This window comes from Rhincodon typus, chromosome 7, assembly GCF_021869965.1.
Source record: "Rhincodon typus isolate 14 chromosome 7, sRhiTyp1.1, whole genome shotgun sequence".
NCBI lineage: Eukaryota > Metazoa > Chordata > Chondrichthyes > Orectolobiformes > Rhincodontidae > Rhincodon > Rhincodon typus.
This window is the reverse complement of record NC_063338.1, coordinates 33,812,837-33,832,618: the sequence shown is the minus strand read 5'-3', so window position 1 is coordinate 33,832,618 and position 19,782 is coordinate 33,812,837. Positions and strand designations below refer to the sequence as shown.

General features: G+C 39.3%; 1 protein-coding gene across 1 annotated transcript in view; it reads left to right on the top strand.

Annotated features, from left to right (window-relative positions):
- LOC109933362 (collagen alpha-1(II) chain-like) overlaps window positions 1-19,782 on the top strand; it is a 161,142-nt gene that overhangs the window by 80,583 nt on the left and 60,777 nt on the right. The window contains exons 13-22 of the mRNA XM_048598746.1: window positions 810-854; window positions 976-1,029; window positions 6,668-6,766; window positions 6,881-6,925; window positions 8,075-8,173; window positions 14,366-14,419; window positions 16,065-16,172; window positions 18,833-18,886; window positions 18,995-19,093; window positions 19,209-19,262. Of these exons, the coding sequence (XP_048454703.1) occupies window positions 810-854; window positions 976-1,029; window positions 6,668-6,766; window positions 6,881-6,925; window positions 8,075-8,173; window positions 14,366-14,419; window positions 16,065-16,172; window positions 18,833-18,886; window positions 18,995-19,093; window positions 19,209-19,262 (711 nt within the window). The remainder of the gene's footprint in view (window positions 1-809; window positions 855-975; window positions 1,030-6,667; window positions 6,767-6,880; window positions 6,926-8,074; window positions 8,174-14,365; window positions 14,420-16,064; window positions 16,173-18,832; window positions 18,887-18,994; window positions 19,094-19,208; window positions 19,263-19,782) is intronic.

The following is a 19,782-nucleotide window of genomic DNA, read 5'->3' as shown; positions in this document are numbered from 1 at the left end:
TCCCACATTGAACCCCATTTGCCAGGATTTTACCTACTCACTTAATCTATGTACATCTTTCCGGATCCTCATTATGGCCCCTTTGCAATTTGCTTTTCCACCTATTTTTATTCATCAGCAGATTTGGGAACCATTCCTTCTGTTCCTTCAGTTAAGACATTGAATGTAAATTGTAAATAGTTGTAAATAGCACGTTGTTCATTAAATCCTGCCAACCTTAAAACAACCAATCTATGTCTACTGTCTGCTTGCTGTTGATGAAACAGCCTTTTCTTCATGCCCCTATCTCACCCACACATGCGTGCGTGCACGTACGCGCAAACACACACACACACACACACACACACAGACACACACAGACACATACACACACACATTTATTTTCCACAATAACCTCTGTGGCACCTTATCAAATGCCTCCTGGAAGTCATAATACAGTCCATTTACAAGTTCCCCTTTATCCATAGCCCATGTAAATTCCTGAAAACACTCCAATAGGCTGGTTAAACATCACTGACAATACATTACGTTAGAAAATTAAAGGAATCCTGTTGTCCAATATCATTGTGGAAGTAATAATTATAATAATAATAAATAATTAGGATTAATATGGTCTGAAAACTGAAGCAGGAGTTTAATATTAATACTTAACATTTTGAGGAACCTCAATTTTTCATTTTGATAATATTTGTGATTTAATTCTATGAATTTTTCCCTGATTATTTCCTGTAATTACATTTAAATGTCATCTTATCCTTAATGCTTTCCAAAGAAAATATGCTCTGAACATGAAGTTACTTTTTCTTAAGGGTACCCGTGGTCATGATGGCCGTCCTGGTAAAGATGGCGCACCTGTAAGTAAAGTGTTGTTTTCTCTACTGTAATTCTAATATACACATTTATTTCCTAAAATCAAGTATTCATTATTTTGTTCAGATGCATGTGTATAAAACTTTGCTTTTTGTTTCCATTTAGGGCTCTCCTGGACCACCTGGTACACCTGGTTTTCCAGGTCAATCAGGAGCTAAGGTATCTTGGCCAATCAGCATTTTACAGGATTGACATTGTAAAAGTAACACCTTTAAATAAAGACATGCAATTACTTGCAATACATTCAAGTTTTTGGCTGATTCAGATTATTAATGGAGCACTTAGAATCTATCCCTGTGTGGTGGCTCAGTACTTAGCACTGCTGCCTCACAGTGCCAGGAAGCCAAGTTGGATTCCATCCTCGGGTAACTGTGCGTGGAGTCTACCATCTACAGGTTGGGTGGATTGGCCATACTAAATTGCCCATAGGGATGTGCAAACTAGGTGGATTAGCCATGGGGAATGCAGGGTTATGGGGACAGGGTAGGGGCTGGGTCTGGGTGGGATGCAGGCCAGAGGATTAGTGTGGACATGAGATGCCAACTAGCCTGCTTACACACTGTGCGGATTCTATGATATTCTAATCCTAGTTTCTAGCACTTGGCCCATAGCCTTTTATGCTGTGATAATGCAACTGCACATCTAAATATTTCTTTCTTGGAGCTTCATCCTTTCCTCTATCCAACAGGTATGAGGTCCTGCCTGCCTAAATGGATGAAGAGCTGTTATGTGGGGGAATGATGAGTAATGTAGTAGAGGGAGCGAAAAGCATGGTCAGGAGAATAGGTTTTGTTTTCTGCACCTGTGAGGTGTAGAATTTGAAGATTATGTTGCCTGCACAGTATCAGTCTTAAGGACATCTCCTCAAGACTAGAATGAACTTGGAATGGGAAGAGTTGTTGGGGTGGTAATCTGATATTTGTCTCTCCTGTAGCATGTGTGGACTTCCGCTGTACACCTCTCTCTTATTTGTCATCACATGAAACAAATTGGACTAGATGTGATTTAAAACTTGATTTTGTTTCTTTGAACTCCTACAAAGTAACTCTGGTTTTATTCCACCATTGTGTCCCAGGTAATGTCTACCTGTGGAGGCTGTTGTGGGATTGGTCTCTTCCCTTTTACCTTTATGTTAGGAATAGGTTTTTTTGCCAACCGGTCCCACTTTCCCAGGAAAACTAATGCTCTCAGGTGTATTATCAGCTTCTATGACACTTCTTGTGGCTATTTCACTAAGTGAGGCTCCATCTTCATTTGTTCTCTAAGGACTTATTGAGCCTGCCTTTAAATTTTCCACAAAGGTATCGATTAACCAAATCTCTTGCTCTATTCTGTTATCTTTTTGTCAACTTCCCTGGCCTTTTCTTATCTTCCCTTATGCTATTCTCCTTTGGGTTCAGCCCTGACCCTTTCTGATAATGTTGACCTGCCTTCTGCCCAGTTTAGTTCAAGTGGCCATTCCTGGGCCACATCAAATATCACATGTTTTATTCTCCCAGTAGAACGTCCAAATCTCTCTCAGTTCCTGGCCTTGCATTCTGTCCTGACTCTTCCTATACTTCCAGTCTATCTTCAACCCTGTCTAATTCTGATGGCTCTTCTTGAGTCTGCTCCGCGCTCACGGATTTTGCTACTCCCTTTGGGGCTTCTAATCTCTTTCAGTTCCCACCCTTTTTGCTTCTTGTTGTTGGCTTTCTCCAGCCTTTCCATTCTCTCTATCCTGACCTTTTGTGTTTAGCCCAAAGCCTGTCAAATTGTACCCCACTATAATTCCTTTCTTTCTAATTAGAAACCTTGGGACTGTTCCCATAATCAGTTTACTCCACATTCTTTCACATGAGCCTTTTGATCAACATGTTGGAATTTATCTTGCTTTCAGGTGAAAAATCTTTTATTTTCTCCACTAGCAAAATCTGAGAGACCTGGAATCTTCAAGAAAGCTGATTTAACGTTCTGGTCAGACTTTCTTTTGATAAAATTCCTGACAGATATCAAGGTCAATAGTCATGCTTAAGGAGACACTGACCATCTTTAATGATACAGACACTGATTTTGTAACTTGAATTTCTGTGGATTGTTGAATTCACCAATTTTCCACTCCATGCCCTGATATCCTGCAAATGAGGCATTGGTACGGTTCCCTACATGTCTCCATCCAGTTCCCTTCTTTCAACACTCGGTGACTGTTCTTTTCTCTCTCTCTAGCTTGTCTTTTTTCTCTTCATCTTGTCTCAGGGGTATTTACCTCACTTGTATCTCTCTTTGGTCTATGACAGTTTCCAGATACCAGTTTTCCTGAGTTAATGGACTATGTGTTCGTTCATTGTTGTCAGCTAGAGCAGCTGCCTATGTGAGCCGTGCCACCCTCTATTTGTCTGCATGCATCCAGATTGGGTAGGGGTTGAGTGTTGGGACTGTAATTACAATTTCTTCACAATTGGACATTACTGTGTTAGAAATATTATTAATCAAGAAACAAGAGGAGCTTGTGACAAATGTAATGCAATAATTGTTGAGGACCTTATAAAAAATGGACAAATCAACAAGCATAGATGGAGAACAGATTCACAGAAGGCATTTAAGATGATTTTCTATAACCACTCATTAGGGAACCAAACAGGGGAACAGTTATCTTAGATCTCGAGTTTTTGTGATTTTGTATCCATTAGAGTTTACAAAAGTAAGAGGTGATTTGATTAGAATATACAGATCTTGGAGGGTCGTGACAGGATATTGCTGTAGAAGGGATGTTTCCTCTGGTGGGAGAATCTAGAATTAGGGGTCACTGTTTAAAACTTAGGGATTGCCCTTCTAGGGCAGAGGTAAGAGATTTTGTTTTTCTCTCAAAAGCCCGCAGGCCTTTGAAATTCTCCTTCTTAAGTTGGTGAAGGTAGAATCTTTGAATATTTTAAGGCAAAGGTAGATAGATTCTTGATATATAAAAGGGTGAGAGCTTACTTGGGGTAGGCAGGAATATGGAATTGAGGTTAAAATCAGATTAGTCATGATCTTATTGAATGATAGACCAGGTTTGAAGGGCTGAATGACCTAATCCTGCCTCAAATGAATGAACTCATGTAATAAGTAATTGCCATTACTGAATTCCCCACCATCAACATTCCTACATATCAGCATTGACTAGAAGCATAGGAAAGATCATGTCTGACCAACTTGATTGAGTGTTTTGTGGAGGTGACAAGAATGATTGATGAGGAAAGTGCAGTGGATGTTGTCTACTTGGACTTTAGTAAGACATTTGATAAGCTACCTCATGGTAGGCTGGAACAAAAGGTAGAGTCTGATGGGATCCAGGGTGTGTTGGCTAGCTAGATACAGAGCTGACTTGGTCATAGAAGACAGAGAGTAACAGTAGAAGGGTGCTTTTTAGAATGGAGATCAATAACTAGTGGTGTTCCACAGGGATCAGTGCTGGGGCCTTTGTTGTTTGTAATATATATAAATTATCTGGAAGAAAATGTTGGTTGTCTGATTAGTAAGTTTCTGGATTACACCAAAATTGATGGAGTTGCCAATAGTGAGGAAGACTGTCAAAGGATACTCACTCAGAGATAGTAAGAACTGCTGATGCAGGAGTCAAAAATAACACAGTGTGGAGCTGGAGGAACACAGCAGGCCAGGCAGCATTAGAGGAGCAGGAAAGTTGATGTTTCGGGCCTGGACCCTTGGGTCTGCTCTTGACCCTTGACTTGCTCCCCTGATGCTGCCTGTCCTGTTGTGCTCCTCCAGCTCCACACTGTGTTATCTCTGTCAAAGGATACAGCAGGATATAAACAGATTACAGATTTAGACAGAGAAATGGTAGATGGAGGCTGAGGGGATGATCTGATACCAGTCTACAAAATTATGAGATGCATAGACAGAGGCTTTTTCTCAGGGTGGAAAGGTCAACTACAAGAGAGCACAGGTTCAAAGTGAGAGGAAGAAAGTTTAGGAGTGAAGTGCGGGGCAAGTTTTGCCACACACAGGGTGATGGGTACCACCTGCCAGTGGAGGTGGTGAAAGCAGGCACATTAGCAACATTTAAGGCATATCTTGAAAGAGACATGAACAGGAGGTGAACAGAGGGATAGATATCACGCATGGGCAATAAGTAGCAGATCTAAATAAGGACTAGGAATCAGCACAGGCTTGGTGGGCCGAAGGGCTTGTTACCATGTTGTATTGTATTGTATTATTATTGTTAACTTCTTATTGCATCTTAAATTCCAAACCAGTTCTGAAGAAGGGTCATAATGAACTTGAAATATTAATTCTGGCTCTGTCTCCACAGTTGCTGCCAGACCTGCTGAATTTCTCCAGCACTTCTGTTTATATTTCTGATCCAGCACATAGAGAATTTTGCTTTTATTTGAGATAACTGCTCCTTGGTGTATTATCCATGGCAATGGGTGGTCTAGGCAGAAACCACTTGTTAACCAGTCAGCGCCCTCTTTGTCATGCAGTATAAATTGTTGTTCCCTTTCAAAATTTGCTATTGCATCTGTCCTGAACTGCCAAGCACCTACAGAATTAAGTGTTACTTCTCTGAAAGGTGATCAGTTGTTTGAAGTGGTAGGCTTTAGGTGAAAAGAGATAATATGTTTTCAATGTCAAACTGAACATGGCCTTAAAGAAAAATATGCAATTTATTTCAATTGTTGTACATTAGAGAAGTGGACTAGATGAACTGGTGGTCCCCCAATTTTAACAGAATTTATCTCAGTTGATATTAGTGGTGTGGAATGGAACCACTGATGCCTTTTGATTTCATGATTAAGATCCAGTCATCAAATAAGCAATGGAGACAGATTAAAGAGATAACAAAAGAAAAGTCACTGAAACTGAAATGTTAATTTGGCTTTCTCTCTATAGATGCTACCAGATCTGCTGAGTTTTTCCAGCAATTTCTGTTTTCATTTGTGATTTTCAGCAACCTGCAGTCTCTTGTTTTCTTTTAGATTAAAGAGATACATTGATACATGTTGATTCAGTATCCATATGATCCAGCAGAGGACTATTCCTACCTGACTTAAAGGAAAATAATAGCTAATAGTTTATATTTGGCTTCTAAGAGAGAACCTTTGGGCATTTTAAAAGAGCTTGACGGTATCTGGAAATATATGGGGATTCTCTTCAGGCCATGACAGGATTTTGCTTGACAAGCCCTTTCATTGTGGTGGAGTGTGGTCATGGATGACCCCCCAATTGAAGTTTAAAACGGCACTAAAAATGATGCGGGATCCTGGTGGAACTGGTTTCTGCAAATAATTACAGGGCTTTTAATATGTGCCTGGGACCTTGCAGGCTGACTAAATGAGTATTGCTGGGAACAGCAGTGCTGGCGTTCAGCCTCACTTCTGCTTCTGTTTTAGTTGTGTTGGCATTGAAAACCAACAGCTGTATATCACACATTAGCACGGATTGAGCTAGCTAATGCCATTGTGGGACACTCCTACTAATACAATGACTGCAAATAAGGCACAGACGGGAATTCCAACACGTGTTTGAAACTCTTGGAAGTGGCAGAGACTCTGTGCATGGGTTTCTCTGCAGTTGCACTTGTTCCTTATCCGTTACAGCACAGGACCAGTGAAACCAAAACCTGAAGCACTCTGGCGCCAATCCAACAGGAAGAATGAGAAACCTCTGCCATGCATTATATAACGCCAGTATTTAAGAGTAAATGTTAGTCCCTATCTTGTCAGCTTGGATTTTTTTTTGATTCAGCTGAATTACCCAACAGATCACACTGTTCTCAAAGCATTCCTTTTTCTTCTTCCAATGATGTATCTTGCAGGGTGAATCTGGTGAACGAGGCTCTCGTGGTTCTGATGGGACTCCAGGATTAAGGGGTGAACGAGGTCCTCAGGGCCCTGCTGGAATATCAGGCCCACCTGTATGTAAATAATGATCCACTTTAACCCTTTACACCTGCTTTTCAGTCACCGATTGATAATTGATAGAAAAGTCAAAATATTACCTGACAGCCTGCTCTTCATTTATATTTCAGGGGAAATCTGGAAAAGATGGATCGAGCGGTGCTCGAGGTTTACCGGTCAGTTAGAACAAAAGTAAAGTAAAGTGTTAATTAAAGAGTAGAGGATTCAATAAATATTGTCTTCTCTCATTGTTTTCACCTACCTCTATCTTGCCAGGAAGAATAGAGGTGTAGATTATTTTCTAAATGGGGAAAGGGTTCGGAAATTTGAAGCTCAAAGGGATTTGGGAGTCTTAGTTCAGGATTCTCTTAAGGTAACCATTCAGTTTCATTTGGCAGTTAGGAAGGCAAATGTAATGTTAGCATTCATTTCAGAAATACAAGAATATAAGAGCCGGAAGAACTGCTGAAGTTATATGAAGTTCTGGTCAGGCCACATTTGGAAAATTGAGCAGTTTTGGGCCCTCTGTCTAAGGAAGAATGTCCTGGCCTTGAAGGGGGTCCAGAGGAGGTTTACAAGAATGATCTTGGGGATGAAAGACTTGCCAGACGAGGAGCGGTTGAGAAATCTGGGTCTGTACCCTGTGGAGTTTAGAAGGATGAGTGGGATCTCATTGAAACTTAAAGAAAACTGAGAGGCCCGCATAGAGTTGACATGGAGAAGATGCTTCCGTTCATAGAAGACACTGGGACCCGAGGGCACAATCTCAGAGTGAAGAGACAATCTTGAGAAATGAGATGAGAAGGAATTTCTTCAGCCAGAGGGTGGTGAATCTGTGGAACATATTGCTGCAGAAGACTGTGGAGGCCAAGTAATTGAGTCTATTTAAGACAGAGATAGATAACCTTTCGATTGTAAGGATAATAAGTGTTATAGGTAGAAGACTGGAGAATGGGGGTTGAGAAAGTTAACACCAGTGATCAAATGGCAGAGCAAACTCGATAGGCTGAATGGCCTAATGTTGCCCCTATATCTTATGGACCTAAATATAAGTTAACAAAAGCCAGGCCAATTGCCTTGATGCAAATTACTATTTTTCCATGATAGAATGGATTGGGTAATAATTGTATTGTAACTGCCTTGATTGAAGAAAAAAAAGAAAATGTTTCCTAATGTCTTATAGAAGAATGCAATGGATCTATTAATTTTCAATTTAATAGTTCAGTTTTTAATTCTTGCATGATTTTGCATGAAGGATTGAGAAGTATGAGCAGCATAGATACCTGAACAGAAACTGGATTCACACCATTTTCTTTCCATTACAGGGTCCTCCAGGTACACCTGGCAGTCCTGGTGGACCAGGTCCAGTTGGCATCCAAGGTCCAGCAGGTACTAATGGAGTTCCAGGTTCCAGAGGTCTACCAGTAAGTGTTTGCAAAGATTATGTTATTTTAGTATGCAGGGGAAATTTCACGCTCATCATAAAAGTGGTGTTTTGTTCACATTATTAAAACAAATGCTCATACAAATATAGTATCATGAATTGAGGAATGATTGTTAGACACAAATACAGGATAGGAATAAATGGGTTCAACTTTGTAATCAGCGGGGGACAAGAAGAATCAATGCTTATGCCTCGGCTATTTGCAATCTACATCAAATGTTGCAAAATTAGATGAGAAGTTAAGATTGTGGATAATGCAAGGTGATTTCAGGTAAGATGGAGAATGTTGCTGATGAATTCAATGTGTGAAATTATCAATTTTGGGAGCTATGCAGCAAAGCAGAATTTGTTTGAATGATGAGAGACCTGGAAATACGAAGGTATTCAGAGAGATCTGTTGTCCTTGTGTACGAATCTCAGGAAGTTGACATGCTTGTAAAGAAAGCACTTCGGAAGTCAAAAAGCCTATAAGCCTTAATTGCCACGGAAATTGAATATAAAAATGAAGAAGTCTGATTATATTAGCCAGGACTTTAGTAAAACCACACAAATATGCTTACTTTTCGTTTTCTTTCCTAAGTAATGATATAATAGCCTGGAGAGATTGCAATGCATGCTAATTAGATTCATTCCTGGGATACAGGAGATTGAGAAAATTGGAAATGTGTTCCTTGGAATTTGAAAGAATGAACGATGATCTTATTGAATCATGTAAAATTCTTGGAAGAGTTGAGAGGATGTTTCTTCTTACTGAGGAATCTAGAATTAGGGGTCACAGTTTCAGAATGCAAAGTTGATATTTAGGATTGAGATTGTTCTGAGTTCACAGGACAGCACCCTTGAGTGGAATGTCCTTATTGAACCAGCTGTGTGATGCTTGCCTGCAGTGAATGTGCCCCATAGGTGAAGCCAAATGACAATGCAAGCTTGGAAGATCTTTTGTACAGGGTTTTATTTCGACCTTTTCATAACAAACAGCAAAATAACAAATTTGCATGCACTATTATTTGTAACTGTGCGTTATCCAAGCCATGAGGGTTCTCATCTATTAACAACTGTTTGTTATTCCATTCAGTCCCACCCTCCATTTATTTTCATGCATGACATCCTTTTGTATATTTGAGTTTTGCCATGGTCCACATGCAGGTCGTCAGTTTTTCCTCCAACATCTGCTGGTTCGAGTGATGTGCTCTCTGGTTTGGTTCCAATATCTTCGTAGCTGACGCTGCTGATTTATGTTTTAGGCATCTTTTTCATTTAGTTCATTATACAGGGAGGCAGTGGCATTGTGATAAGTCACTGGACTAGTAATCTGAAAAACAAGGCTGATGTACGTGGAAATTATTTCGATCCCACCATGAACTGTGCATGTCATAAAATTTGAATTCAATAAAAACTAGAAGTAAAAGCTACCATAATGGTGACTGTGTAATTATGTCAATTGAGATTAAAATGGATTTCGTACACTGATGTGCCATCCTCACCTGATCCAGTGACTTCAGACCCACAGCAATGTGTCTGACTTTTAACCGCCCTCTGAAATGGCCTGGCCTGTTGTATCAAATCACTATGAAGTCTAAAAGCACTGGATGACTCGATGATCCAAAGCACAGCAGCAGCCTAATACATCAGCTCACTACCACATTCTCCAGGCAGTTAGATTTGGCATTGAGTTGTCAGTGACACACAGATCCCATGAACTAATAAAAGAAATCTGTGTCTGACAATGTTTCCTTTGTGGCCCTGAATTAGAATCCTTTCTGTTGCAGTCTGTTCATTAAGCTGTCAATGAATGCAAAACAATAAACCTCTTCTGCAATATTTAGGGTCATAAATCCAAGCTTTCAACTTGCTTCTGCCAAGAGGAATGGCTTTAGCATTGTGTCTAATATCTGGAATTTCAGATTTTCAATCTTGTCGTAGCATTAAGCTCAGATGCCAATTTTTTTCAATTGGAGTGAACATCGTTCCAACACAGAATGTCAATTTTATCTTTTTTTTTGTATGTGTACCTTGCTTTAGGACAGTTCACATTTAAGGACTCCATGTGCTTTCTGAATACAATGTTGTGACTATGTCTGACAGTTAGTAGCAATGGCTTTTCAGACTGCATACATACAGAAATCAATTGGCCTACTGTAACACTGCTTCATATCTTTTGTGCTTTTCCTTTTATATAAACTAACACATGGATTTTATCAATCCCTGATGAATGATTGATAATCAGGCAATTATTATTAACATGGCATGGGAATTTGCATTGGAAAGTACAAATCTGGTGGGGCCTTTTTTGCTTGAAGTCTCAGGAAACACATTGATCTATACCTGAAACACATTGTTGAACATCTTAAATTATGTTAGACTGCATGAGATAACCCTTGATATTGTTGTTCGTTCCAGCATCAAAACATCATTTGCTGGTAAGCAGACAAATCTCTCTGAACACAAGTTTAATTCACTTGAGCAAAGCAAATGAACAGGGTGAATACTGGATCAGTTGCAAGTCAGGGAAGGTGAAAAATATGTTGTCAGAATGTCCACAAAATTCCCAACATAAAATTGGACCACAGCAAACTTCCCAACAGGCCTTAAAATAATTAACCACAATTAAGAGCCATGGTTTCTAGATTCAGATGCATCCAATGTAGAAAAACAAACCATTAAAATTTGTCTAGTGATTGACATTGAGTATCTACACAGATTTCACACGAGGAGTAACAGCTAAAAAATTAAAAGATCTCAAAGATATGGACTACATTAGAAGACCATTTCAAACTTCTGTATTCATCAACTAGAATTCATGCCATTTAGACAGGGATCTGCAGAATCTATAGACCATTTCATGTGCAGATGCAGAGTAAAGCTCATTTTGTGATTTTTTTTCTGACGGGGAGCTAGCAAACAGAATTGTTGAGTTAGTGATTGCCTTCACCTGCATGAAAGCTTTCCAGAAAGATTTGCTAGACACATGGAAGATTTATAATTTTCAAAAGCTGCTGAAGGATGGGCACAAGTATAAAACAATCCTTGCAGGTTAACTAAGTTTACAAGACCTAAGTACAACATTTACAATTGGCACAATCGCTAGAGCTCTCAAATAGAGTGTGGAAGGTGTGACCTTCTGCATGCACCAAAGAGATGCTGAGTTTTCAGTCAATGTTGAAAGGCATCTGACAGTAAAGGCCATTGGCAGAGGCAGTGCATGAGAGCAAAGATACAAGATACAAAGAGCAGAGCACCAACCCAAACAGACCAAACACAAGGAATACCTTTAAGCTACAATAAAGACCATCTCTTATTCCACCAGAGATGTATGCAAAAGTGATTAACAAACCGGAATTTAATGATGCAGACAGCGAAACAAAAATTGAACACATGATTCACACTATTAATCTTGTACAAAAACTCAGTGTCATCAAACTGCCAAAATGTGTATGAAAATTCAAATCCTGTCAGAAAACTGCTTACTATTCTTTATTGACTTCAATTGACACAGGGCCAAATATCAATCTACTACCGCTGCAAATCTTTTTGTGGAAAAGGAAGCAGACTGAATAGCAAGCTCTGTATTATCAATTTAATGAGAAGATTGCTGATTTACAGAAAGATCTGGAGTAACTTGCACATAAAGCAGATCATACTGAGCATTAGCAGATTTAGAAATATCATCTTGAGCTCAAGGCGATACGTCTGCAAAACAAGTGGAAATGCACAAACAAGGGGCTGAAAATCACTCCTGAAATGATCCTTTCAGTGAAAAAAACTTCCATCAATGATGGTCCAGCGAAAAAACTAAAGCAGGATATAGATGAAACCATCCAACCACTGACGCAGGAAATGTCAGTGTTCAGGCTTTGAAGAAAACAAGCAAAAATTTTGAAGAGGTTCGACAGTTATTAGAGCAGGTTATAAAGTCGAAAGTATACTTGACCAACATGAGGCTAAAACTTTGTTGGTATTGGAAGAATCCAGAGTGTAAAACTAGAAGCTTTACAATTAACTGGAAGCTCTTAAGAAACAAAACAGTAAATGCCAAGAAGATTTGACCCGCTTGAAACAGCTTTAAGGAATGGGATCAGTCAATGCCTAATCTGAAACAAAACTTGGCTATAGTGCAACAGGATAAACATGTTCTGAAACAGCAACTATAGTCCATGAAGGAAAAAAAGTCTTAACAATGCAAACAGGAACATAATATCATTGATGGCCGTGGGCAATAAACAGCACCTGCACACAAAATTACCATCATGAGATCTGGAAGTGTCAGAAAATTAACTATACATTATTGAGAGCCATAAACTCATTTGTTATTGTGTCTATTTAAAATTTTCATTTGATAAAGAAGGGACAGTTGGATGTATGCTTTGCCTTTAATGAGTTCACCTTTAAAGGTCTCCATATGGTAGGCATGACTTGTGGACAGAATTACCACCCAAGATTGACTCCAACAGTAGGCCTCATGACTGATAGTAGATTTTCTGCTTAGAAAAATTCAAGCCTCCTCAATTTCACACAACGCTCGAACACCACTCCCTTCTGATTCTAAAGACCTCATGAGGCCTCCCACGGGGTAACAGTGCATAAAATGTTCACCAACACTGTAATAGCAAATGAATATCAAAAATCCTGAATGTTCCACAATGATGTATTTAACTAATACGAGTGCAAAATCCTTCAAGTGACTGAAAACGTTCAACATTCAGGATTTACAAGAGAGCATTTAAACAAGAGAAATGCAAGGTCAGGCACCAAAATCAGTATTAGACATTGACTGATAGTCTAGTCTATCCACTCTGCAGGCTCACATTATCCCTCTTACAAGTATGGTCATTTGTAGGCTTCACCAGGCATCTTGTTGCAAGTGCAAGTTAGCCAGGCAGTTCAGACTGGTCTTGCTGAGATAGTACAGTCTGAAGCCAGCCAAGGTTCAGAACAACCTGAGGGCTTTCTGCAAAGCTGCATGGAATCTTTTCCATTGACAGTCAGCAGCCTTGAGCCAATATGTTGCAGAAATGGAGTACAGCAATGTGGAAGTACTTAGCTGGGCAAAGACACTCTTGATAGAGGTGCAGATTGATTACTTGAGTTTAGTATGCATTATTGAAGAAGTGCTGCTGGATAAAATTATGAAACAGTTGTTTCGTATTAGTTTATGTCTGAATTTTGGCCACAAGAAGGCTTTGGTAGTTTGTAACAATGGAATGGTATGTTTGGAAATGTTGATGAACAAAGGTTTGAGCTAACAGAACTGGATTCTGAAGATTTGCTCACAAATAACTTGTGTGTACTGTAGATGTGCCAGCTTCCTCGTACATTCATTCTCTGCCCTCTCCTCCTAAATTGATCATTGAATCTCAAGTAGCAATGCTTACACCTTCAGAATGGGCACAGGCTACCAACATCAGGTCACCTGATCCAATGAGTACTGGAGAGCTTCTTCCAAGAAGTTAAGGCAGTGGAACCTTGCTTCAGGGTGCCATTAATCTACTTGATGATGCTCCTTATATTGTACAGTCATGTATGTCACAGTTACAGGGAAGAGTTGTCAGCCACTTTGTACAGTGTTCTACAGTGAACAGTTGCTGAGCAACACCTTGCCTGGTTTTACATGGTGCCTATGACATTGCTGTCGCAGGTTGAAAGCATTACGACCGCTGCCATGACAGTGGGCATTCATCAGTATTATGATATTGTGACTGTAATACCACATCAACAGCACACAAACAGAGTCATAGCTCTTGTGGTTATGATACTTCTGTATATTGACAAGGTTATCCATTGTTAATAATGTTTAGGCGTGACAATCTGTTTATTTAGAAAGTGCTTTGTCAAATATTAATGGAATGAATATACAAAATACTCAAGCTCAATTTGAGTGTATTTGTAACTACCTTGCATCATTTTAAAGCACTAGGGTTTAAAATCGTAATGCAGTTCAGTATGCTTTAATGGAAAAAATTCTATGTTTCTCATCTGTTCTTATTGACGTGTTGACTTTTACATTTTTCCTGACATCATTTTTGTAGAGGTTAGCTGTAAATTACATTATTTGCATTCAAAATGCAAAAATAATTCCTGATTCAGAATATAATTTCACCTGGCTTGCTTTGCAAAGAAGAATTTCTACCATTATCAATTTTGTTTTCTAATTGGAAGCTCTTCACTTTCTTAGGGCGAATCTGGAAAACCTGGAGCAAAAGGAGACCCTGGTCCAAAGGGTGAATCTGTAAGTTTATTTATTTTGTACCTTCGTGTCTGAATTAAGGAAATAAATTGAATAGCCAAACTTTTGAATTGGGGTAAATTTTATTAGACTATTTAAATAATGGTTCTGACTATTGCAGTTTATGCCAATCTTATTAGAATAATGCAATAAGTCGGCAAATCTAAGTGGACTTTGAATACCTTTTGTGTTTTAGTATGCCTTTTTATGAGTCTACGTTTTTTTGTAGTGCAGCAGAAAATAGTCATTTAAAAAAAACACTGATAAGCCACTTCAGATCTAGTGATCTATACTTACTTTTGTTTGGGGGAACAATCTGGCTGGGAGGGTGAATAGCTGTTAATGGAGACTATTACTGGTTAACAATAGGTGGTGTGTAATGGCAGACTATGTGATAACAAGATCTGGTGTGTTGAGTAGAGGGCTAGGAGATGGAAGAGCTCAGGCCCTAAAATTATTGAACTCGATATTGAGTCTGGAAGGCTGCTGGGTCCCCAAGTGGAAAACGAGGTGTTCTTCAAGCTTGCATTGATCTTCGCTGGAACACTGCAGCAAGCCTGAGACAGAGATGTTAGCCAAGGAACATGACGGTGCATTAAAGTGGCAGGCAGCTGGAAGTTCAGCATCATTTTTGCAGGCAGAATGTAGATGTTCTGTGAAGTGGTCACCCGGTCTACTCTTCATTTCTCCAATGTAGAGGAGACCACTTTGTGAGCAGTGAATGCAGTAGACTAGGTTGTGTGAAGTGCAGATGAAGTGCTGCTTCACCTGGAAGGTATGTCAGGGGTCTTCGATAGCGGGGAGGGAGGAGGTAAATGGGCAGGTGTTACACCTGCGGTGGTTGCAGCAGACAGTAGCCTGGGGCAATGGGAGGGTGTTGGGTGTTGATGAGTGGACCAGGGTGTCCCGGAGGGAATGGTCCCTGTGGAAGGCAGACAAGGGAGGGAAGGGGAATATGTGTCTGGTGGTAGCATCTCACTGTAGGTGGTGGAAATGACAGCTAATGATCTTCTGGATATGGATGCTGGTGGGATGGTAGGTAAGGAGAAAGGGAACCCCGTCACTGTTGTGGGAGGGAACAGCAGGAGTGTGGGAGGTTGGTCTGACCTGGTTGAGGGCCCTGTTAACAATGGTGCTGGGAAACCCTCGGTTGAGGAAGAAAGTGGACATTTTGGAGGCTCCCTCAAAGTTGGCCTCATTGGAACATGTACGACAGAGACGGAGGAACTGGGAAATGGAATGGAGTCTTTGCAGGAAGCAGGGTGTGAGGATGTATAGTGCAGGTAGCTGCCTGAGTCAGTGGGTTTATAGTAGATATTAGTGGCCAGTTTATCCCCAGAAATGGAAACAGAGACGTTGAGGAAGGGAAGGGAGGAGTCAGAGATAGACCAGGTGAAAATGAGGGTTGGGTGGAAATTGGAAGCGAAATCGGTGAACTTTTCCAAATCCAATAAGCTGCCATGCTCATTTTAAAGCAACTACCAGGATTCGGTACATTACAAAGAAAAGAGATACAATCTCAGTTCTTACATGGGTGAAAAACTAAGCAAAATGCATATTGTTCACTCTCAAATAATCTACAAAAGAGTACACTAAATTGCTAAGATCTATTTCACACTTTAAGCATGTGCATTTCTCTTCCTGCTAGGGAACACCTGGAAATCCAGGTGCTCCTGGTCCCACTGGTGAAGAAGGTAAAAGAGGTCTCCCTGGTGAACCTGGGCCAATTGGTGCAACGGGCATTCCTGGCGAGAGAGTAAGATAAAATTGATGTCATACATTCTTGTCTATGGTAAATATGTAACAGTTGGTCCCAAGTTTGGGCCACTACACAGCGATAGTTGAAATTGGAGCTTTCTATATAAGCATCTATGTTCATAAGATAGGTTCACATGCCTAACTGCTGTGTATTTGTGAAAAGTATTGGGAACAATACACCAGTGATGTTTGTATTCCCTGGAATATAGAAGGTTATAGGCTGAATTATCATATTTTAAGATGTTAACAAAACATATTATAAATAGAGCAACACTTTTTCTTTTGGTAAGATATTCTAATTCTAAAAGTGATAGCCTAAAAATTAGAGCTAGGTGTTTGAGGGTAAATTTAAGAAATATTTCTACGTGTAATAGATGGTAGAAATTTGGAATTCACTTTTATCAGCAGCATGCAATGCTGAATGAATTAATAATTTCATATTTAAAATTGATACATTTATGTTTCTGACAAAAAAAAACATAAGTTTGTTACACAAAAGACAAAATCAAAAACACAATGAACTGAGTTACCTAGAAAAAATGCACAGTTGGAAAATTCTTAAAACACACAGCAAATCAAACTTTCAACCTATTCCCCAACATATCACTTTACAGCAATTCAAACCTAGAGAAATTGCAACTCTATATAAGTTTGACTTAACTGATTCTCCCCAGTTTACATCCTGTGAATTGTTGAGTGGTTGACCATAAATGCTTCAAAATTGAGAGCTTAGGCTTCCTCACTTTTTGATAACCTGCAGATTTTTAAGCAACAAACAAAACAGAAATTGCTGGAAAACTCAGCAGGTGTGGTAGCATCTGTGGACAGAAAACAGGGTTAATGTTTCAGGTCCAGTGAACATTCTCAAGAAGGGTCACTGGACCTGAAACATTACCTCTGATTTCTTTCCAAAGGTGCCGCCAGAGCTGCTGACTTTTTCCAGCAACTTCTGTTTTTGTTTCTGATTTCTAGCGTCCATGGTTCTTTTGGATTTCCGAGCAAATTCTCTTAGTCAATAAATTGCAACAAGTAAACACACTTATCATTGTACTGTGTGGTGGAGCAAAAAATAAAGTATGGCATTGGACAGGCTACAACCCTGGTACCTCTGTTTACCCATCTTGTCTTTGTATCAGTTGATACCCTTAACAGACAAAAATATAGTAACGTCAGTCTTGGAAACTTCAATTTACGAAGCCTTTTGGGAGAGAATTCTAAGATTTCAACTATTCCATGTCAGAAAAACTCTTTCCAGATTTCACTTCTAAATAATCTTGTTCTAGTTATGTCAGGGTGTCCTTTCTGAATTCCTCCACCAGAGAAAATAATTGTTCTGTATTTATTTTTAATTCACTCACAGGATATAGCGAGGCCAGCATTTATTGCCCATCCCTAATTGCCCAGAGGGCAGTTAAGAGTCAGCCACATTGCTGTGCATCTGAAATCACATGCAGGCCAGCCCAGATGGCAGATTTCCACCCCTAAAGTACATTGTTGAACCAGTTTGGTTTTTCTGACAATGGTTTCACGGTCATCATTAGACTCTTAATTCCACATTCTTTATAGTAATCAAATTCTATCATCTGCCATGGCGGGATTTGAACCCGGGTCCCTAGAATATTAGCTGAGTTTCCGGATTAATAGTCTAGCAATAATACCTCCAGTCGATTGCCTCCCTTATATTTACCGTTCCAAATCCTTACATATTTTTAAAGATTTCATCCCTCAACTTTCTAAATTTATGGGACTACAAGTCACATCATCTAATATAAAACAAAGTACTGCGGATGCTGGAGATCTGAAACAATAACAGAAATTGCTGACAAAACTCAGCAGGTCTGCGGTTCTATGTTCTGAGCCTGGCAGATCAGAACTGGTGAAGAGTCACCGGACTCGAAATGGTTGCTCTGCTTTCTCCCTACAGATACACTCAGACCTGCTGAGTTTGGCCAGAAGCTTCTGTTTGTGTTTACTTTAGTCTAATCTGTCCTCACAAAGTAACTCGATAAACCCTGGTAAAACACAGTGAATCTGCTCTCCATCCGCTGAAAGGGATTTCCTGAGTGTACCTGAAACATCCACAGGCACTGCTGCAAATGTTAACCTGTTCCAGTGGCCTCCACAAATCATCATCACGTACCCTCCATCCATTTCAGGCTGGCTTCTTTTTTTTTGATCAGTTCATACTTTTCCCAAGTTTTAGTCACTCCATTTCTAATGGTGATTCCAATAACTTTCCCACAATTGATATATTCATAATATATTTTTGTGGACTTAGTTTAAAAATTAACGATAACTCTGATAACCAATACAATTCTTTTAATGCTCCTTTTTGAATCTCTAATTATGTCTTTGCATCCCTATATTTCTTTTTATAACACTTTCAGTCCAACAGGTTACCAATTTTCCATACCTATGTTCAACTTATTATAATCTTACCTTATTTGTAAAATATGCTTACAATATTACTACACGAGTGGAGCCACTTTTTAACAAGGATATGTTTGTTATATATCACACTAAATACTTGTACCATCCCAAATCTTAATGGCAGTACAATTATTTGTAGTTAATTATCTGTTTTATGGATCACTCTGGCTCAGTGGTGTACATGTATTAATGATACTGGAAACCTAACTTTTCTGTTCCTGGTTTTAGGGGCTTCAAGGAGTAAGAGGTGTCCCAGGTACAAGTGGCCCACCAGGTGAAAAGGTCAGAAGATTTTGTTATATCTAACTTCAGCTTTAATTTCTTTTCCTTGTTTTCATTTGGATAAATGTTTCTGAATATTTAATTCTGTGCTAACTGTTTTGTTAATAGGGTCCTGCAGGAGAAACTGGTCCACCTGGTCCCGTTGGGCCTAGAGGTGCTAATGGTGAATCAGGTCGACCTGGAGATGCTGGTATCCCTGGTCAAAGGGTAAGAAAAAAGACTTTGTTAAAGAAATAATAAGGAAAAAAATTATGGAAAATTAATTTCAGTGACAATTTGCATTTTATTCACTTGATTTCGAATTCCTTTTCTTTATATATAGGGACTTACAGGAAACCCAGGAAGCCCTGGTCCTGATGGTAAACCTGGACTACAGGTAATTTCAAGAAAGATAGCACTAGATAAAGAGCATTATTTTCCTCACTAATATCCAAATAAATATCTGCAAACCGAAGCTTCTTTTCATCTTGTTGGGTTTATAATTAATGAAAATATTGAAATCACCCAGCAGATTGTTACCTAGTCTGTTAGAAAGCCTAGTCCTCGTAATAAGTTTGTAACGATGGAGCAACACTAATCAATAGAGAATGATACAGTTAAAAATCAGTAGTGCTACCAGTAAAATGGTAGGTAAAACTTCTGTATGAATCTTCTGTACATTCCCATTAACTGTCAGAAATTGCACATTTTCTTTCATGTAAATGTGTATAGCTCTCTACCCACCATCATCCTTCAGTTCAAATGACAAAAAGAGCTGATGCTGAATGACATAAATTGCCATTAATAAAATATTGGTTGAGTGGCCAGCTGAATCAAATTTGCTCCCTTCCATTCAGTTATTCTTGAGAAATAACGTACTTCTCTCCACATTAAGGGTGGTTGTCATGTTGGAATTT